This window comes from Phaethon aethereus, assembly GCF_964289735.1.
Source record: "Phaethon aethereus genome assembly, chromosome: 4".
In the NCBI taxonomy this organism is placed as follows: Eukaryota; Metazoa; Chordata; class Aves; order Phaethontiformes; family Phaethontidae; genus Phaethon; species Phaethon aethereus.
The window spans coordinates 84921890-84943120 of NC_138578.1; the positions used below are offsets into that span (position 1 = coordinate 84921890).

At 68.3% G+C, this 21231-nt stretch overlaps 1 protein-coding gene across 1 annotated transcript; it reads right to left on the minus strand.

The window, feature by feature from the left end:
- Window positions 1-119: 119 nt before the first annotated feature.
- On the minus strand, window positions 120-20924 carry ATP6V1B1 (ATPase H+ transporting V1 subunit B1). The gene is made up of 14 exons (XM_081998990.1): window positions 20648-20924; window positions 10604-10659; window positions 8739-8837; window positions 7217-7310; window positions 5041-5118; window positions 4553-4692; window positions 3569-3670; window positions 3281-3378; window positions 2795-2918; window positions 2197-2347; window positions 1644-1726; window positions 1308-1412; window positions 639-768; window positions 120-526 (listed from the first exon to the last, which is right to left on the minus strand). Exons 1-14 carry the CDS (start codon window positions 20736-20738, stop codon window positions 360-362), a joined length of 1518 nt encoding a protein of 505 aa, XP_081855116.1. The 5' UTR covers window positions 20739-20924; the 3' UTR covers window positions 120-359.
- Between the last annotated feature and the right edge of the window lie 307 nt (window positions 20925-21231).

Consider the following 21231-nt stretch of genomic DNA (forward strand, 5'->3'; position numbering starts at 1 on the left):
CTGCCAGGCAAGGAGCGCTGCCTGCGTGGGCAGCCTGCCTGGGCTGGGCAGGGAGTGCCGGCTGCGGGCAGGAGAAGGGAAGGGACCAGGGATGCCCAGGGCTGGGAAGGAAACGGCCACGGTGGGAAGCACAAGAGCACAGAGGGGGTTTGGTGACCATGCTGGTTTTATTGGGCGAGGAGAAGAGCTTTCTCACCACTTTGGGACACCGGTGCCGAGGACCCGCGGCCCCTTGCGCCCTCCCGGCGGCTAACCCTGGCCAGCCTCAGCGGCGGGACCTTGGGATGGTCCGTAGAGGCGTGGCGGAGGCAGGGCTGCTCCCCAGAGCTGATCTTCTCAGCCCGGAGCCAGCGGGGTGGTTAGAGAGCCGTGCTGGCCGGCCCCTGCTCCGGCGCCTTGGCCTCGCGCGGGTAGTACTCGGCCAGGATGCTCTCGGGGATGCGCTTCAGCAGCTGCTTGGGGAAGATGCGCAGGAGCTGCCAGCCGACGTCCAGGGACTCGAAGATGCTCCGGTTCTCGTAGGGACCTGGGAAGAGACGCAGGCGAAGGAGGTGCAGGAGCGGGGAGATGCTGGGGGTCTGGTCCGGTCCCGAAACCCCCTCCCGGCTCCGGGGCTGGGGCCTGGCCGCCCGCCTCACCCTGCGTGATGAACTGCTTCTCGAACTTCTGCAGGAACTCCAGGTAGAGCAGGTCATCGGGCGAAAGCGCCTCTTCGCCCACCACCGCCTTCATCGCCTGCACGTCCTTCCCGATGGCGTAGCAGGCGTACTGCGGGCCGGGCGGGCGGCCGTCAGGACAGACGGACGGGCAGGCAGAGCGGGGGCAGCGGCCCAGGTCCCCCCCGCTCGGCTTCGGGAGCGGCGCAGGGCGACGCCAGCCTTCGCTCGGCCGTTTGCTGCCCGCTTGTGTCACCCCGCGGAGCCCCGGGGACGCCCCGAGCAGGGTCTGCGTGCCCTCTCAAAGCCCTCTGCTCTCTGCAGCGTCCACAGTTACACGTATATATCATTATGTTATATATAACAGCGTATGCTGCATGGAAAAACCCCAGCTTGCTTGGGATTCTTGTGGTGGACAAGCTGCAGCTCTGCCCCTGCTTTGGGGCTTTGCATCCCCTGGACTTTCCGCTTCCCAGGGTGAAGCATCCCACCCCCTTACCCTGAACTCCCCCCCACATCGAGGAGGTGCCAAAAACAAGTGCTCGAGTCCCTCATGGCCAAACGCAGCAAGTTCTCAGCCCCAAGCAGGGGGAGGAGGGCTTTGAAGTGATCCCGCTCCCCCCAGGTCCCCACGTCCCGGCCAGCCCTCACCAGCTGGTTGGAGACATCCCCGTGGTCCTTCCTGGTCATGCCCTCCCCGATGGCCGACTTCATCAGGCGGGAGAGGGAGGGCAGCACGTTAATGGGGGGGTAGATCTGCAGGGCGAGAGGGACCCCCCCACGCTCACCTGCTGCCAGCCCTGCCGGGCACCCCCGCGTGGGCAAGGGGACTGTCACCCCGCTTCGGGCTCCCCCCTGCCCTCGGCACCCCCCCTCCCGGTGCTCCGCGGTGGTTTCCAGCCCCACGCGATGCCGGCGGGCATGGTGGTGCCGGATCCGCCACCGCTCCGCCATGGCACGGAGCCGGGAAGGGGCACGGGAACGAACCTGCCTGTTGTGGAGCTGCCGGTCGACGTAGATCTGCCCCTCGGTGATGAAGCCCGTCAGGTCGGGGATGGGGTGGGTGATGTCTGGGGGAAGAGCAGGGTGGTGTGAGCCCCAAAAGCGCGTCTGGCTGCCTCTTGTAGGCTCGCCCGCATGTGCGCGCACCCGTGGGCACACCCACACCCGCACGCACCCCCAGGCACCCCAAGTCTGAGCCCCCCCCCTTTGGCTGAAGTGCGATGCTGTGCTGGTTTGGGCTGGGAGAGGGTTAATTTTCTTCGCAGTAGCTAGTACGGGGCTGCGTTTTGGATCTGTGCTGCGGTTAAACCACGACAAATGCCCAAACCCAGCACCCTGCTCCAGCTGGTGGGATTAACCCTAAAGCGTCCCACCAAGCTTCGCGACCCCGACGGATCCCACGAGCTCCCCCGAGACTTGTTAAAACAAAACGATTTGGCGTTTCCCGGCCCTGTGGTTTCCTGGCGTGGGCACAGCGGTGGCCCCGCACGCCCCACGAGGACCCCCGTGGACCTCCATGCCCGCCGGGGCCGCTGACCGTCGTTGGGCATGGTCAGGATGGGGATCTGCGTGATGGAGCCGTTCCGGCCCTCCACGCGCCCGGCCCGCTCGTAGATGGTGGCCAGGTCGGTGTACATGTAGCCGGGGAAGCCGCGGCGGCCGGGCACCTCCTCCCTGGCTGCCGAGACCTGCGGGGCGGGGGGGCTGCGGTTAGTGCTGGAGGGGGCTCAAGCACCCCAAGCACCCTTAGCAGCCCCAGCACCCTGGGCACCCCAGGCACCCCAAGTATCCTGGGCACCCTGGGCACCCCAGGCACCCTGGGCACCCCGAGCACCCCGGGCACACCAGCACCCCAAGCACCCCGGGCACCCTGGTCACCCCAGGCACCCCAAGTATCCTGGACACCACAGGCATCCTGGGCACCCCGAGCACCCCAGGCAGCCCAGCACCCCAGGCACCCCGAGCACCCCAGCTCCCAGGGCACCCCAAGTATCCTGGGCACCCTGAGCACCCCGGGCACCCCGAACACCCCAGCACCCTGGGCACCCCAAGTATCCTGGGAACGCCAGACATCCTGGGCACCCCAGGCACCCCTCATCCCTGCCACACGGGGCGGACACGGGGGACGCGCTGACCTCCCGCAGGGCCTCGGCGTAGGAGCTCATGTCCGTCAGGATCACCAGCACGTGCTTCTCGCACTGGTAGGCGAGGAACTCGGCGGTGGTCAGGGCCAGGCGGGGGGTTATGATCCGCTCGATCCTGCGAGGGGGACAGGGTGGGCACCCCCAGATCCCAACTGCCCCCCCCAAGAGCGTCGCTGGAGCCCGAGGGACTCAGCACCGTGCAGGATGTCGTGTCCCCCCCCGGCTTCTGCAGCCCCTCTCTGCGGCTCAGGGCAGGGCTCGCAGCGCCCAGCAGTGGGGCTGGCCCCGGGGGAGCTGAGGGACCCCCAGCCCTCGGGGTTCCCACGCACGGCAGGACCCTAATGACCCCCAGCCGCACCCAGCACGCACCCCTGCGGCTCGATCCCCCCAAGCTGGATCGTGTCCTCAGCAAGGAGGGAGAAGGAGAAGGAGGGAGGAGGAGGAGAGCCACGTGCCGGAGCCACGGGTCTCACTCACGTGGGGTCGTTGGCCAGGTTGAGGAAGAGGCACACGTTCTCCATGGAGCCGTTCTCCTCAAAGTCCGACTTAAAGAAGCGAGCTGTCTCCATGTTCACCTGCGCAGGCGGGAGCGGAGGCTGGTCAGCAGGAGCAGGGTGGCTTCATGCACGGGGAAACTGCGGCGGGGGGACGAGGCGGCGCGGGGAGGCAGCGGCAAGGCTGCCCGCACGTCCCGCGCGGCCCGGGCTCCCCACCCAGGGGCTTTGCCGCGGCCGGCGGGGCTCCGCTGTCCCGGGACCGACTCACCCCCATGGCAGCGAAGACGATGGCGAAGTTGTCCTCGTGGTAGTCCGCCACGTCCTTGGACTTCTTCACCAGGCCGGCCTGCCGGCAGATCTGCGCGGCGATCTGCAGCGGGGCAGGGACAGGCGGGCAGCGCGGGGCCGGCGCCCGCGGCCAAGTGCCCCCCAGAGGGGCCGCAGCCCCCCCGGACCAGGAGACGGCCCCCGCGGCAGCGAGGGGCAGGGGGTGCCGGTGAACAGGAACCGGCGAAGGAGAGAGCACCCCGGGACGGGCGCCAGCACCCCCGGCTGCCCAGCCTGCCCGCAGGTGGGTACCCAGCCCCCCCGGTCAGGGGGGAGCGGGGCCCCCCCCGCCCCCCAGCCAGCCGTGCCCCCTCGCCATGGCACGGCAGCCGTCGTGCCGGGCCCTGACTTGACCGTGGTCACCCTCCTCTGTCGCTCCCGATCTGTCAGGGCCGGTTTTCCGTCCCATCGCATCACCGTCTGTGCCGGGGGGCCGGGGCGGCGCTGCCCCTCCACCGCACCCGTGTGCCTCTGCATCGGGCTGGTATTTCCAGCGCCCGCTGCTCTGCCCCGGCCGCACTCGTGGGGCCACAGGGTGGTCTGTGGCCCCCACGCCCCCCCCCCGGGGCCGGGGCACCCCACATCAGCCCAGCTCTCCTCTCCCCCCCAGCGCGGCTTCTTGGGGCGGCAGGGTTTGCTTTGCCCCCCCGCTGCGCAGGTGGGGAAACCGAGGCACGAGGCAGCGTCAGCTTCTCCCGCGTGCGCCGGCCCATCGCCCTGAGGGGCTGGGGGGGCCAGGGAACACAACGGCCACCCCAAAAGGTGGGTCTGGCCCATCACGGGGAGCGGAGCCAAGCAGGGAGCCAGAGCACAGCAGGGAGAGGAGGAGAGGGGCAGGAGCGGGGCTCCAGCCCTCCCAAATCCCCCCGTGCCGCCTCCTCCTCCTCCGCCCGCTGCCGGGGCTGCTCCCCCCACGGGGACCCACCTCGTTGTGGGGGAGGCCGGCAGCGGAGAAGATGGGGATCTTCTGGCCCCGGGCGATGCTGTTCATCACGTCGATGGGCGAGATCCCGGTCTGGATCATCTCCTCGGGGTAGATGCGGCCGTGGGGGTTGATGGGCTGGCCTGGAGCAGGAGAGGGAGTGAGGCACCCGCAGGCACCCCAAAACAGAGGAATTGCCCCAGCTGGTGCCAAATATTAGGCAAGAGCTTCTGGAGCTAGCACACTCTTGGAGCAGTGCAGCCACCCCGCACCAGCCCTGGGGTGGGATGGGCCCCCGTACCCCCACCCGGGCACGCCAGTGGGGACGGATGGACCCCCCGGAGCTGGGCTGGGGGTGGCACCGCGGGGCTGCTCTGGCCATCAGGGCACGGCCGTATCCCCGGATGCCGGGCTTGCCCCCGGGACCCTCCGGCATCACCCGTGGCTGGCGAAAGGAGCCGGCAAAGCAACGCCGTGCCCAGAGCCGTCACCGTTAATGTCCAGGAAGTCCTCGGCCATCACCGGGGGACCGCTGTCGATGGGTTTGGCGGAGCCGTTGAAGACCCGACCTGCGAGGAGAGAGCTGCTCGTCCCCTGCTGAACGCACCAGCCGGCGAGGACGACCCCAGCCTGGTGCAGAGCCCTGCGAGCAGGCAGCTGCCCGCACCGTGGCCACAGGGCAGGGCTTCCATCCCGCTCCCAGTCCCCTGTGCCGCTGCAGGCAGCCCGGGGACAGGCAGCAGTGCTGCCGAGACCGAAGGTCTGCGCTGCTGCCGGGGCTTCCCTGCGAGCCCCCGTGGCGTGCGGGGCACCCAGGGGCTACTGTGCCCCTCGGGCAACGGCTTCCTCCTGAGTACGCCCCGTCTGCGGGGAAATGGAGAGCACCCATGGGTGCCACGGGACATCCCAGCTGCCCGGGCTGTGCCACAGGGGATGGGTGACTGCGGGTGAGGAGAGGAGGAGTTTGCACCCAAGGTGGGTGTAGGCACCCCCAGCCTCGGGGCTGCGTCCCACAGCCCCCCATGCCAGAGGACGAGGCATTCCCGTGTCACTGCGTGGGGCGGGGAGCGTGGCACCCAAGGGCTGGGTGATACCACAGCCCCCGGGGCAGGAAGGTGCCAGCACATGGGGCCAGGTCCCCAGAGATCCCCCCACGCCACCCACCACCACCTCCCCCTTGGGGTCGCCAGCTCCCATATAGGTGGGGTGACACCAAGACCCCCCCCCACCAGGCCCGGGGAGGGTACGAGGCTCCCAGAAGACCCTCCATCGCTGTTCACGCTCAGCCTCATCGACCGGCTCCGAGCCGCAAGATCGATAGCGGCGAAGCCAGCGTGCCGGCCACGCCACCGCCCCGGCACCCCCGCGTGCCGCTGCCGCCCCTGTGGGACTTCCCTCTGGTCCCCCACGGGGCCGGGGAGGCATCGCCGCTGTCAGAGCGGATCAAGCTGACGGCGGGGCCGGGGCGCGGGAGCACGGAGCATGAAAGGTCAGTAACCTTGGCGCTCGCTGGGGACCCACGTCTCGCCGGCGCGCAGCCGCTTAATTCAGCGCCGCGGCACAAAGAGCGGCAGAAGGGAGGGAAGGGATGATGCAGCCGAGCACCTCGGGGACCCCGGCCCAGTTTGTGGGGGGTGGAAGGAGAAAAAAAACAACCCCCAAGCCAGGGCAGGGTGGTTTGGGGGGCAGCAGGGACTCTGCGCACCCCTGCCTGACCCCTGTCCCCTCCCGGGGGTCTCATGCCCGCACCCCACGTGGGGGACAAGGGGACCCTGCCTGGGGAAGGAGCGGGGGGCTCCCGCCCTGCTGCCGGGGAGCTGGGACCTGTCCGGCCGTCACCGCACGCTGCCGTACCGCGCTCGACACCTGCCCCCTCCCAGACGGGCTGCCCTTTTCCGCTGCCCTTTGCAGGCAGGGCTCTGGCCGGGTTCCACGCTGCCGGCACAGACGGGAAGGAGATTGCAGGAGACACTCGGTTCCCGACCGGGGAGCGATACCGTGCGTCAGCCGAGGTCCCTCTGCCGAGACCCCGAGCGACCGCCAGCACCGGCTGCGACCCCTGCGAGCTCCCCGGGGCTGCTTTGGGGGCTGTAGGACCCTCAGGAGCCTCTAACACAGCTTGGGGGGGGCAAGGGCCCAGGGCTGAGCTTAAACGGCCCGGGGGGGGGCTGCTCGGGGCCACGGGGGTCTGCCAGCACCCAGCTCTGCCCAGGCAGGGGTCCCCGTGGGGCGGCCGGTCCCCCCGTGTATGTCCTCACGCCTGGCCACATCTCAGGGCTCAGCACAGACGGGAGATGCTGGGCAGCCCCCAGCTCTCCTAAGGTCGAGGTAATGGGAGCACTAACGGCATGACCATGGGCTGGAGTTCGCCTGTCCTCACCCGGGGAACCTTCTCCCAGTCCAGCCCAAGCTTTTTCTCCAGGGAAAACTGGGCAGAGTGGGCCCAGGGGGATGTTTTAGCCCTGTACGAGGGTGATGGTCCCCATCTCTCCACGTTGGATGTGACTCTCCCGGGACCAGAGAACGTGCCCAGGGATGTGTTCAGGCCCTGGGCAGCAGCAGAGCTAAACCCCAAGACTGCCTGTCCCCGCTGGGCTGCCTGTGTCTGGGTTACTCCCCCACCCGTGCACTGAGATGTCTCGGGGCTCAGCAGCAGGCTGGGCTTACCCAGCATGTCCTCAGAAACCGGGGTCCGGAGGATGTCCCCAGTAAACTCACAGGAGGTCTTCTTGGCGTCGATCCCAGATGTTCCTTCAAACACCTGCGGAGACCCCGGGGCAAGAGGCGGGTGGGTGGCAATTAGCGGGGATTAGCGGGCGCAGAGGGCTGGGGGCAGCCGGGCTCTCCACAGGGAGGTGATGCGATCCGCGCTCACCCGAAAAACCCATCAGGGAGAGGTGATAAAAGAGGGGGAGAAACCCCGGGGTTAAGAAAACTCCCTTCTCAGGGGCTTTGGCTCAGGGGGGCGGGGAGCAGGCAAGGGGGAAACAGACTCTCATTAATGTAACGAGCGGCAGAAGGGCCTCGGGCAGGGCAGGGCAAACAAAGGCATTTTGATCGGTATAATATTTGACACCATTTGTATTAATTAACCTCCAGACCACTGCTTTAATTAGAGCCGTGTGGCCCCTGGGACAAGGGCCGGCTTAGGAAAGCTGGGGGCACCGGGCTGGCAGGGACGCCGGCAGGCACGAGGGCGGGTGATGGCCGCAGCACCCGGGGCTGTGCAGGTGCATGCAGGTCAGCCCCCGACAAAGCCGCTTCTGCGAAAGGCTCCTTTTTTTCCTTTTTTCCCCCCTTTTTCTTCCTCCCGAGGCTGACTCCCTAATAGGATTAAAAGGGCGCTGCAGAGGTCCGGGCGGCATTAGAGGACCGAGGTTTGATGGCTCGCCAGCCGGGCCCCGGCCAGGTCGGCTGTGCAGCCGCCCCGAGCCCTGGGTGGGCTGATTAGGGGGGGACCCAGGCTAATTGGGCAGGACAGCCCCAAACAGCCCCGGTGCTCGTGGTGAAACCCCACTGCTTGGCTGCCCTGGCTTGGGGGGCAGCCTGCCCGCTCCGGGCACCCCGAGGCATCCCTGCCCCGCTCCTGGCCCCACACAGGCTGGTGGCCGTGGGGCAATGGCAGGAGGGTCCTAAGTTTTCCTTATGAAGCAGCCCAAGGAGGCCAACGGGGAGAACGTGGGAACGAGGGAGGCTGCAGCGTTGCCGGGCCGGTCTCTCCCCGGTGGGGACATGGTGGGGGGACCTGGGTGGGCAGCTCGGGCGAGGGCAGGAGGGGCAGAGCAGGATGGAGGCCCAGCACGGGGTCGTGCCCACGTCTGGCCCCTGCATCCTGCTGAAGTTGGGCAGATGTTGTCCTTTTGAATTTGGCACCCAGACGCTCCCGCCCTGAGCTGCTGGCACGAGGGCTGGCACCGGCACCAGCTCCATCCCTGCCAGCGCCGCACCGCCAGCAGCTCCCTGCGCTCCAGCCACGGGCCAGCGAGGAGCCGTGCTGCAGGACGCTGCCTGCCCCAGGCCGCCGGTCCGGCAGCCTGCCAAGCTGGGAGAGCCGGGACAGGGGCCTGGCAGGGCTGCGCCGGCTGCGGCAGCCGCCGGTGGAGGGGGACAGAGCCGCGGGACAGAGCCCCAGGTCGCGCAGTGCCTGCACGTCCCCCATCCCACCGCGTCCCCGCCACGCTGGGCTCACCTGGACGACGGCTTTGGAGCCCATCACCTCCAGGACCTGCCCGCTGCGGCTGGTGCCATTGGGCAGCATGAAGTTCACGATCTCGGCATACTGGGCGAACTGTAGGGACAAGGTCGGGGTGAGATGGGGGGGCTCCTCTCCCCCCCTCAGACTATCCCTTGCAGCCCCTGCCCGCCAGCCCTGCCTGCACGGGCCTCTCCACCGGTGCTGCCTCAGTTTCCCCTCCTGTGGTCGGGGGGGCTCGTGCTCCCTGCAGCGACCAAACACGGGGGGGCATTCAGCAGCTGATGCCACAGGCAGCACCTGCCGTGTCAGGCAGGCGCAGGCAGAACCGCCAGCCCAGGCAGGAGCGGGCGGGGGGGAAGGTGTTGCTTCCCCTGCCCCATCCCGGGCGTGCTCCAGGCTGTGGCACTGCTCCGTGCCTCAGTTTCCCCAGCGCCGCAGGGTGCCTCCCTTCCCAGAGCCCGGTAGCTAAGGAATGCAACCCCCCTTCCCCCACCGGAGGCAGACAGACCCCTGAGAGCCTGCCAAAGCGCATTCGCAGCCCCGGATAAACTCCCCGGAGTCAGTGGCATCCCTCGGGACTCCCATTGCCAGCCCCCGTGGCACAGAGCAGCCCGGGCTGCCCGCACTGCTTGAGACCCCAGGGAGCTGCCGGATCCCCCGTAAGCCCCCCAAGCGGCGAAAGGTTAAGTCGGGGATCACGCTGCCACTGCCTCGTGTCGGCCAAGGCAAGCCGGCGCGGGCAGAGGGGCGAGCAGGACCCAGCACCCGCGGGGGGCAAGGGCTGCAGCCCCCCCGGGGACACAGACGGACCTTCGTGGCCCCTCATCCAGCTGGGACCCCCGGGGTGGATTGAGGGGACTTTTCTGCAGTGTCTGGGCTGAGGGACACATCCTGCTCTGGGGTTCGCTCCACGAGCGTGCCTGCCCAGCCCTGCCTGCTTCCATCTCCTCCTCCTCCTCGCCCCCAGCCACCGGGGCTGGCTCCGGCGCTGTGAACTTTGGACTTTAATTCTTCTGTAAAGACCTTTGCATAAGGGACAACAAAGCGAAGGAAACACCCGCCACGGTCTGGCTCTTTAATTGAGCTTATTAATTTCCATCCTGCCGAGCTCGGCGTGAAAGGGGCCATAGAAACGAGCCACCGGCCAACAAAGCCCCCCGGAGGGTCCCGGCTGGCCAGGCCACGTGGTGATGCCGAGACGCCCGGCGCCCACCCAAGTGAATGCAGCCCTGGCTCCAGGAGCCGGGAGGGTGCCACCAAGGTGCCACCCCGTGCTGGGGGACAGGCTGAGCTGGGGTTTGCGCTGTGCTCTCGTGCAGGCTGGGCTCCCGGAGGGAGATGGAGCCTGGGCAGGGGCACAGGGGACAGAGGCACAGGGGACAGGGGACAGGGGACAGGGCACAGGGGATGGAGCTCGGGCAGGGGCACAGGGCAGAGGGGACAGGGCACAGGGGACGTGGGACAGCGCCTGGGTGCGGGGGGACACGGGGCGAGCGCAGAGTGCCCGCGGGCGCCAGGCAGAGCACATGCACGGCCACGCGTAGACACGCGTGCCCATGCCTGTGCCCACGCACGCACGCACCCTTGCACGCCCACACGCGTGTGCAGACCGGCACACGGGCTCTGCTGCCAGCCGCGTCCAGAGGAGGGAGCTCGGAGCCGGCTGACAGACCCCAGAGAGGAGGGGACAGCCCAGGGGACAGGGGTGGGGGGCAGGGACACGCTCCCCCCTCGCCCCCTGCCCGCCTGGGAGGGGGGCCGGCCCCAGGCCCCGGCAGGGACAGCACGGTGGTCTCCGCACGGTCCAAAGTGACACCGCCGAGGGTCCCCTCGCCCCCCCGCCGCAGACGGGGTCCTACCTTCACATTGTCCAGCACCACCAGCGGCCCGTTGACACCGCACACCGTCTGGTAGGCTGGGGAGGAAGGACACGCCGTCAGCCCCCGGAGCCGGGGATGCTCCCACCCTGCTCCCGGCATCGACCCCCAAAACCGCAGCGTCAGGGGGCCGCAGCCTCGGCAGGGCAGGATCCATCCCGCCCCAGCACCACCCATCCCTGCTATCCCACTCCTTATCCCAGCTATGGGCCAAGCGACTGGTGGCTGCTAAACTGGAGACCCAGACACTCCATCCTGCGGGAATCGTTGCTTTTACAGAACTAATTTAATTTCAGTTCATATAAAACATTTAAATAGAAAAAAATGTGCAGAAAGGAAGGACATTTACAGCCAGAAGTGTGGCAGCGGCAGCCTGGCCCGGCCAGCAAAATGAAAGATTTGCTGCAAGTCAATATTTTCCTTTTCCAAGCACAGTTTTGCATTGCACCAAGATTTTGTTTTTAAAAAAAAACAAAAAACCTTTCTGTGGAAAAATATATGTTAACAAGTCACAAGAGCCACATCCCACCCAGGCAGAGAGGGGCTCAGGGCCATGGGCAGTGCAGGTGAGGGGGGGCAGTTTGCACCCAAAAATGGGCTGTCACCCCCCACCTTCTCCCACCATGGGACCCCCCCTCGCCTGGGGAGACCCTGGTGCCTCCCTCCTCCCCCTCTGGACCTTGAGGGACAGCAGTTGGCACCCCCCACCGCTGTCCCCCACCAAATGCTGCCTGCAGCGCAGTTAAGGCAGGGCCAGGTCCGTGTCGTCCCCCCGCCGCGGCATGGCTCTGCTCCACGGTGGCTTCTTGCCATCGTGCCCGGTGACAGCGCAGCAGCCTGACCAGCCTGGGGATGCTTCGCCTTCCCGAGGTGCCCCACACGCTGGGCAGGGATGCCCCAGCCAGGGATGCCCCAGTCGGGGGTGCCGGAGGCCCCAGGAGGGGACAACCCCAGCTGGATGCTGCTGAGCAGGAGGACGAGCCTTCGGGGCCACCACTGCCAAGGCGAGGTCCGAGCACCCAGCCTGGTCCTGCCGGCGGGGTGCAGGGTGGCACTGCCCGGCTGCCGTGGGGTGCTGGCCTGGGACCTCGCGGCTCGGGAGGAGACCTCAGGGCGCTGGGGACTGGCACAGCGCCGCATTCAGGCGAGGAAATGAGGGTGCTGGGGACGTGACTCCCGGGGATAACCGCAGGCAGGCAGGCACCTGGGATGTTAAGCACAAGGGTGACAAATGGGGATGAACCCGCGTACGAGCCCCCCGAGAGGAGGGAGGTCCCCGAGGCCGGGGAGGGCGAGGGCCGGGAGCAGCTTCCCAGGCGAGTGCAGGTGCTGGGGAACTGATCCGGCTCTAAGCCACCCCTTGATCATTTCACTGATGTGTCAGACGCCGTAACGCCTGCCATGGCAGGGCCTGGCTTTGCTGACCCCGACGGGCCCTTTCGTCCCTCTGCCCCCGCTTCTCACACCGGGCTCTCTGATTTCCTCATGATCCTAATAGGATTGGAGAGCCCGGGCCAGCTGGCGAGCTCGCCGGTTTCCTTCCCGCCGGCTGCGGGGATGGGTGGTCCACGCCGCGGCAGCGGGATGCGGGTTCCCGCGCCGCGGCATCCCTGCCAGCCTTCTGGCAATGCCGGCCCCGGCGCAGCTCCCCGGGTGCTCAGCAGCCCGGCCGGACCAGCTCCGGGACTTAATTTCTGGGGTTCAGGTCCCGTTTGCCCCTCGCTGGCCGCATCCCACGTTGGGGAGCACCCATCCCTGGCCACCCCAGGGCCCAGTGTGGGGTCACTCCCCACGGCACAAGCGGGCGCCCAGCATCCCCCTTCCCTCGCCCAGCCTGTGCGCCAGTGCTGGCAACCCCTGCCGCTTTTGCAATTAGCCTTCTCCCCGTTACCCAATTACGCCCAGTTCCTGCTGGTCGCCCATTCAGGGGGGCTGGCACGCTGGGAGCCGGCTCTCCGCCGCCAACCTCCCCGCCTTTTGTCTCCTTTATTCCCAAAGTGACCATTCTGCCTTTTCTTTCCCCTTCCGACTCCTTCACAAACATCCGCCGCTGCCGCCTCGCCCGCTTCCCTTCCCCGGCGGGTTTTGTTGGGCTCTTTTCTTCTCTCCCCGCGTCTCCTCCGCAGCCCCAGCTGCCGGGGAGCCACCCACGTGGGACAGGGCCACGGGGCTCATCCCTCTCCCCCAAGCATGGTGGTCTCCAGCCCAGCCCCAATGGCTGCCAGCCCCCTCAGGACCCTCCCGGCTTCTCTCTTTCCGCACCGGGACATCTTGTCCCACTGAGGGCATCAGACCCTCTGGCAACACCGCTTGGTGCCCTGTGGCTGTGACACTGGATCATCAGCCAAGCTCTCTGCCCATCCTTCCATCCACCCACCCACCTCTGCACGCATGCATACATCCATCATCCATCCATCCTTCCATCCATCCTCCATCCAGCTCTGCACGCACGCATACATACATCATCCAGCCTTCCGTCCATCCAGCCTTCCACCCACCTACCTTTAAATAACATATATACCCATGTTTGCCCCGCAGCCGTCGCTCGGGGAGGGAAGCAGTATTCCTCTCATTTCCTCCTGGGGAAACTGAGGCAGGGAAGGCTCCCCAGCCCAGATCCACGGGGTCCTCTCTGACCACACCAGTCTGTTTGCAAAGGAGCTGCCCTCTGCTGTCACCAGATCCCCTTCCTCCCCCACTGTGACTTTGTTTTGGGGATGAGTTGTGGGGTGATGGCAACACCAGCATCTCCAGGACAGCGGGAGAAATGTAACCCAAGGGTCTGGGCTTGGCCACACAGCCCTGCAACGTCACCTCCAGCTCTGGTGACGACGATCCGGCCTTGCTCTCAGAGTCACGGCATGGTGGAGGTGGGCAGGGACCTCTGAAGATCTTCTGGTCCAAGCCCCGCTCAAGCAGGGTCACCTGGAGCTGCTCCCCGCGCCCTCTCCAGGGGGTTTGAAGATTAGGAAGCCAGGGAACAGCCTGACGTTGCGCCAGGAGAGGTTTAGGCTGGGTATTAGGAGGGATTTCTTCACCGAGAGGGTGGTCAAGCACCGGCACAGGCTGCCCAGGGCGGTGGTGGAGTCACCATCCCTGGAGGTGTTCAAAACACGTGTGGACGTGGCACCTGGGGACATGGTTTAGGGGGCGTGGGGGTGTTGGGTTGATGGCTGGACTTGGTGATCGTAGAGGTCCTTTCCAACCTCAGTGATTCTGTGATCTCCAGGGGTGAAGGGTCCATAGCTCCGGCAGCCTGGCCCAGTGCTCGGCCACCTTCCCGGCGAGAAAAGGCTTTTTGGAGACCGGATCTCCAGAGGACGGACAGACAGAGAGCCAGACTTGGTCATGGAGAAACGAACGGGGAGGTGATAAAAAGCGTTGCTCCGCAATCCTCTGTTCTTCACCATTTCCACTGAAAAGCCCCTTAGAGAGCTCTCGCGGGGGCTTCGCCTCGCCAGCCGTGCCGGGGACTCCCTTCGGGCTTGGCCTGCCTTCCCGTGCCGCAGCGAAACGCCGCCGCGGCCGGCACGACGGAAATATCCATCTCACGCAAGGGTTTTTTTTGCCAAAATGTCTCTTTTTCTACAAAGGAACCCGCAGCTCCCGGCGTGGCAAACGGGGGAGCCCCAGGGCTTCGCCCCCCAAACCCGGCCAGCCCCGGCCAAGCCAGACCTGCTGCCGGAGCCGCTCTCTCCAGCACTTGTTCCACTGCTCCAGCCCCACAGCCCATGCCCGCCTCTGCGGTGCGAAGGGCTCTATCGCGACAGAGAAGGAAATCACGACAGTAACGCCGAGTGACAGCCCACCAAACGGGCGCGGGGCCGGGGGGACCGAGGAGGAGAGGGATGGGGAGGGCCGGGGCGGCGGAGGGGGAGCCCCTGCTACCGGAAAGCACTAATTCAGATAATTAAGACGTTGAGCTGTTATGAACAAGCCGGGGGGAGGAGCGGCGGGGTGGGTGGGCTGCGGCGGCCGGGCCGGGGGGCTGCCGGGGGGCACGGCCGGGGAGCGGGGGGCAGGGGCAGCGGGGCCGGGAGAAAAGAAAAGTCTTTCAACCTGGCCTTTCCACACCCCCAGCCCCAAATTCACAGCTCCTGTCAGATGCAATCTCCGTTAGCCCTGACACTCACGCACTACTAACCGCCGCGGCGGCCGGAGCGGGGGGAGCGGGCCCCCGGTGACAAAGGGGACCCGACCCAGCTACACCCGCCGCTAATTGCTGCCGCTCACCCGCCCTGCCCGCCCCAGCCCCCTGCCCTGCCGGCCATCCCAGCCGGCTCCCCCGGCCCGGCACACGCCTTAGGGCTCTGCTCCAAAGTGCGCCGGGGGCTCGCTCCCGGCCGCCGGAAGGGCCGGCGGTCCCGGGACCCGCCGTCTGCCGCGGCGAGGGGACGGATGCGGCCGCGGCCCCGTCCTCCTCCAGCCCCGGCCGGCCAAAAGCCGCCGAGGGCGTTACGTTCTCCGCAGAAGCGATCGAGGGCGATTTTGGACAAATGTGTCGCCTGCCCGGCGACCGCCACCTCGGCCTCTAGGACGGGACGCGTAGCGAGCGATGCTCATCCCCACCCGAGGGGCTTCGCACGTCCCCTGCCCCGAATTCCAGACCTGGGGGGTGCACGCAGCCGCCGGAGCCTCCGACGCCCTCTCCCACCTTCAGCCCCGCGCAGGCACGGGGCGACGGGGGCTGAAGGGGAACCAGGCCGGGGCTCCGGTAGGAAACGGGCCTGATCAACAGCCCCCAAATCCCCCAAACCCTCTCCCCTCTGGCCCAGAGCGAGGACAGGGACGAAGAGGCATCTCTGGAGGTGCCGAGCCGGTCCTGAGCCACGCTGGGGCAGCCGGATGGGTCTCCGGCGTCCCCCCGCTCACACCCGGCAGGCGCAGGGTGGGGGTCCCGCTGCGCCGCCCCACGCGACGGGCTGCAGACACCCCATGGGGCAGAGGGGTCTGGGTGGGCTGAGTACAGGGCGCAGGGGGGCTGTGGGCTGCTTTGGACCCGGTTGGATGCATCCCACATCCCCCTCCGATGCCACTTGCTGTTTCATCCCCCCCAAACCTGTTTTTTCACCAAAATGAAAGGTTTTAACCGAAATAAAGCAGGGCCAGGCTGACGCTCGAGGTGCCGCAGCCCAGCGCCCGGGACGGGGCATGAATCCGGCCCCGACGGCAACTTTGAGCTCAAAATCCCGCTCAGCCCTGCCCGTCCCCGGCAGCGGAGCCGTGGTGGTGACCCATCCTCCGGGTGCCCGGCGGCACCTCCGCAAGAGCCGGCGTCGGCCGGCGGCCTCGTCCTGCCCCGAGCACGGCAGCCCGGGTCCGTCCTGGGATTTTTCCGACAGTCCCTAAGTGACCGCTCTCCCCCTCCGCAACCTGCCCATTGTGCCATGTGTCACTTTGTGCCGCGCTGTCAAACCCACCGGCCTGTCCCAGCCCGCCGAGCCGGTGAAAAGCCCGGCGGGGGTCACACTCTATGCCACTAATTAGGGCCCGGCGACCGAGGGTTCCCATACACACCTGCACGTCATGTGAGGGAAGGCAAAGAATGGCAGGAGCAGCCGAGCGTGAACCAAACAAGCCAACCCAAGGGGGGGGAAAAAAAAAAAAAAAAGAAAAAAAAATTTAAAAAAAAATTGCTGGGCTTGCTGCCGCTTTTTCTGTCAATCAGACAAAACGGGGCCCCGGGGGGGCGGGAGGCAAGGAGTGGGGCTGCCGGACCCCGGCCCTGGGCGGGCGATGCAGGCACCGGCTGAGGGGTGGAGGTGGCCCCAGGAGGGGTGATGGAGAGTGGGGCCGTGGGGCTGGGGGATCCCGGCTGTGCCGCGGGACAGAGGATCCCCCCGCAGCGGGACAGGCCGTGGGGCGCCGGGGATGCTGGCGCGGGAGCACGGACGGCTGCTGCAGCCCGGGGCTGAGCACAGGGAAGACGACCGGCCCGCCGGGGCCCGGCCAGCAGCAGGACGCGGGCGCGCCGCGGCCGCAGCCCCCGGGAGCCCGGCGGCCCCTTCCCCGCGCCGGCGAGCCCGTGGCGGCCGCCATCTCCTGTAGTCATGCCAAGGACATCAGCCCAGCTCTGCGTCCCAGCGGGCTGGCAGCTCCAGCGCAGAGGGCAAGGGGCTGCCGGTGTCTCCTCCGGGTCACCCACCTCCCTTGCCGCAGCGCCGGGGAGGGGGCGAGGTGCCAGCGGAGCCGGTCAGTTGCGAGCTGGGAAAAGGCGGCGGGAACAGCGAGCCCAGCTCTCCAGCACCCGCGGCCCCTCTGTGTATGCACATGAAAAACCCGATTTCACTTGGGAAACAGGCATAAGGGGCTCACACCCTCCACGGGCTCCTCCGCCTGTGGGTCGCTGTGGGGCCCGGCTACAGCCCCGGGCTGTGCTGCAGCCGCCGGGGCTCCCGGGAACCCTCTGCAAGGCTCTCGGGGAGTTAAATTTGGGTCCCCCCGCCGAGGCTCTGCCGAGCTGCGACTCGGGGTTGCTCTCCCAGCAAGCAGTCGCTGGTCCGAAGCGGAATTGAAGTCGCTGGGCAAGGCGGGGAGTACTGAGGGCAGAGAAACCGAAGGGAGCAGACGATGTCATGCTCCACCGTCCTGCGGCTCGGCGCGCAGCCCCACGAGCCCCCGCGCCTCCCCGAGCGCCCCACGGCTCCCGCGCGGAGGCTGGGGGGGACCTGGGCTGAGGCCCCACGAGCGTCAGCCCCCAAGGAGAGGCATGTCAGGGTGCCCAGGGCTGGGAGACCTCCCTGGCTCCTCTCCTCCAGCTTCCCGCATCCCCAGCACATCCCAGACCCCGCCGGCCGCGGCTCCCAAGGGCACCGCGCCCTGCCTGGGGCCAGCCCAGCGCTAGCACCGTGCCCGGACCCGGCGCGCAGCGGCGGCACGTCGGGACACGGCAGAGGAGAAGCCAAGACGTGTCCCACCAAACTCCCCTTGCCGGGCTGCGACCGCACGGCGCAGCCGCCGTGCCACTGGGCTTGCTGCCAGCGACCTCCCGCTTCATCCATCCATCCGTCCATCTGTCCACCCATCCCTCCAGCCACCCCTCCATCCCTCCCTCCCCTCGCAGCCCAGCCCTCCAGCCGCTCCCAGGCTGTGCTTGCTAAATCTGAAGCGCGCCGTGGGGCAGGGCATGGGGCACCCCGCTCCGCGCAGGCAGCCCCGAGCCCACGTGCGGGCCGCGGTCCCGAGCCCACGTGCGGGCAGCGGCATCGTTCGCCGGGTTGTTTTTCGTAAAGATGGGTCAAGCCAAAGGCCAGGAGGTGGTAAGTGCTGCTTCCACTCGCTTGTGCTAATGGATTCGCGGCGCTGGGAAGCAGCTGCTAATACCTCTCCCGCCTCTCAGGAGAGCCGGTCCCAGCAGAGCGGTGCGGGCAGCGCTCTGCCTGCTCCTGCCTGCCCGCCCTGCCTGCCCGCCGCCCTGCTCGGCCCCCCCAGCTCCGGCTGCTGGGCTGTGGGTCAGGCTGCTGGGGACCGTGTAGCCACTCCTGTGCCCGGTGCCACGCTGGGAGCTCACGCTGGGACGCCAGGTGCCCCGGGCACCCAGCCCTGGGGCTGGGGAGAGGCTGGGGCACCGCCACGGGGTGGAAGCCGGCGCGGTGGCACACGCCAGAGACCGGCCCGGTGCGGGGCAGTGCCCGGCCAACACCCCCAGCGTGTTGCAGACACCCATCCCACCCAGACCGGCCACGCTGCACCCACGTGGCATGGCACCCTCCAGAAACTCAGCTGCCCTCAGCCCCACACTGCCTCTTCCCCCATACTGGGGGGGGAGACTCTCTATACCTGCCCCAGACCCCTCCAAATGTCACCCCCAGGTACAGTGCCCAGCGCTCCCACGTTGCTGGGGTCCCTCCTCCTGGCTCCCACCCTTGTCCTCACCCGGCAGCGCGTTTGTGGGGCAGTCCCAAGGGCTCCCTCCTGTGCCAGGACCCCCCTCTGTCCCCACTCCAGACCCCCCCAGGACGTGGGGCAGCAGAACATGGCTGGTTACAGTCCAGCGCTCCTCACACACACACGTCTCCCACCTCTCTCCGAAATACGGTGGTGACAGGACACCGGGCGCAGGACTTTGTCCCAGCCTGGATGTGGCTGCCGGGGGTTTGGCTTTGCAGAGCCAGCCTGGCAGAGCCGGCGCTGCCCACACAGCTCCCGGGGCCAAGCGACGCGGGGACAGAAGACGCCTTCCTCTAAAACAGAAGCACTTGGCTGCGGCCAGCGCAGGTAGGAAGCAACCTGGAAATGAGCAGCTTTGCCTTAAAAAGCCAGGAAAAGGGCAGAAGCCACGTGCCAGGATGCTGGATCGAGACGGGTCTGGCTGAGAGCTCCAGGGAGGCGAAAGCCCACGGAGACCCCCATGGGAGCTCAGCCCCTCGCTGCACCCAGGGAGGACGACCCACCGCCCCACGGGTGCCAGCCGGCGCCCAGCGTGCCAGCCCTGGGTCCCTGCCCCGTCCCCGCCCGGCCGGGGCGGTGAGGCCGTGCCACAGCGGAGAGGCTCGTTGGGGGCTGCTCTGGGGGGCTCTGCTCCAGGCCAGGACCCTCTGGGCAGGCGCCAGGGGCAGCTGCTCTCCCAGCCCAGCAAACCGTCTCCCATGGGTGCACAAAGAAGCTGCCGCAACAGCCTGTACCCTCAGGATCCAGCCAGGGAGTCCACGGGGAGGGTAGGACCTGCCTTGAGTGCGACGAAAAACAGCCTTGGCCCCCTCCTCGGGCCGAGGGCTGGCTCTCACCCAGCGTGAGCCGGGCAGAAGTCACCCATGGGTGGCTGCTCCTGGCTCCCTATTGACTGTAAACACGGGCGGGCGGCTGGGCAGAGCCGGCTGGGCTCAGCCGTGCCGGGAGGGTGCAGCCAGGACCATGCCAGCCCGGAGCCACCCGGCTCGGGGCGAGAGAGGGGACAGCAAAGCTCCCTCCAGCCGTCCTGACCCAGGACCAAAGGCACAAAGGTCACGGGAAATGTCCTTGATGCCTCTGAGCCCGCCGTGCTCGGTGCTGGGGGGCCACGGCCCACCCCCGGTGTGATGCCGGGCTCCCTGCGGTCGGGGTGGGGTGGGGGTGCAGCCCAGGGTGGGGGCTGAGGGTGCAGCATTGAACCAGCAGCCCGGTGCTGCCCACAGGACCCATAGGTGGCTGCCAGCGGGGGGCATGGGGACCCACTGAGCCACCAGCACCCATGGGAGCAGCGCAGGGGAGACCAGCACACAGTCCTGGCGGCACGGACACGCAGACGTTGCGTTGATGGACGCGGCCGTCCCCACGGGCTCCAGCAAACGAGCGTGCCGGGAGAGGCCACGGGTTCGGCAAACGCCTCCCTGGCAGGTCCCTCGTCCCCGTCCCCCCCGGACGCAGCGCCCGGTGCCTCCCTGCGCGGCTGCGCGCCCCGGCTCCCCGCACGCATGGCTGACCCCGGGGACACCTTGGCAGGCCCCGCGCCTGCGCGCCGAGCTCGGCATCATGTCGGGGCAGGGGAGAGGGTCACGCCGGGGCAGTAGACCCCCGGAGAGGGCTCGGGGCAGCAGCACTGGCGGGTGGTCCCTCCCTGCCACATCTCAAGGCTGTCGCCCTGATTTGCCCCCCACCCTGCGGTGGGCCAGTAGGGGCTCTGTCGCCTGGAGGGGCACCCGGTGCACCCCAGCGAGATCAGCCACAGCCCAGTGTGCACCCCACAGCCTTCGGGGGGACCGTGGCACCTTCCCCAGCCCCTGAAGCCCCCGGCATGGGGGGTGACAGACCCCCAACCCCACGACAGTCCCCGTGCCCCCCCGAGAGCCCTCACAGCCCCCGTGCTCCCGCCGAGGGTCCGGCCAGCGAAGGCAGCACCCTCACCTGCAAGCGGCGGGCAGGGAGGGATGGAGGGCACCAGGGCCCGATCCCTGCCTGCCCCGTGCCACCTGCCCGTCCCTGCCTGCCCCGTGCCACCCGCCCGTCCCTGCCTGCCCTGCCTGCCCCAGTGCCACCCGCCCGTCCCTGCCTGCCCCAGTGCCACCCGCCCGTCCCTGCCGCCCCGGTGCCCTGTCCCGCCGCACTCACTCAGCCTGGGGCTGCTGCTGTAGTCGCGGGTGGCGGCCAGCGCGTGCTGGCGGGCAGCGGGCAGCGCTGCCTGCACCTCCGCGGCGGCCATGGCCGGAGCTGGAGCCAGGCAGGACGCGGGGGCGGGCGGCGGCGCCCCGGCCTTTGTACCCCCCCGCACCGCACCGCACCGCCCCGGGCCGGGCCCGGCCCGCCCCGCCCGCAGTTACCGGCAACACCGGCAGCACCGTGTTGGCTGTAAACAGCGTGAGGGAGCGGCGGGACCGCCCCGCCGCCCCCCCCCAGCCCCTCACCGGGGCGGCGGGGCGGCGGAGCCGGGCCGGGGGGGAGCCGAAAGGCAGGGGTGGGGACAGGGTTGGGGCAGGTGTGGGGACGGGGTCGGGGCAAAGGTGCAGTTTGGGGCAGCATTAGGGGCAGGGGTGGGGATATGTCGAGGGCAGGGCTGGGGTACGGGTGGGGTTGTGGGGAGCAGGGGTAGGGGTGAGGGGGCTGCACCCCCCCACCCACGGCGGGCTGTGGGTGCCCGTGCGCAGGGCAGCCCCGGGGCTGTGGGGAAAAGGAGGGGGTCGGACGGGGCGGGGGGG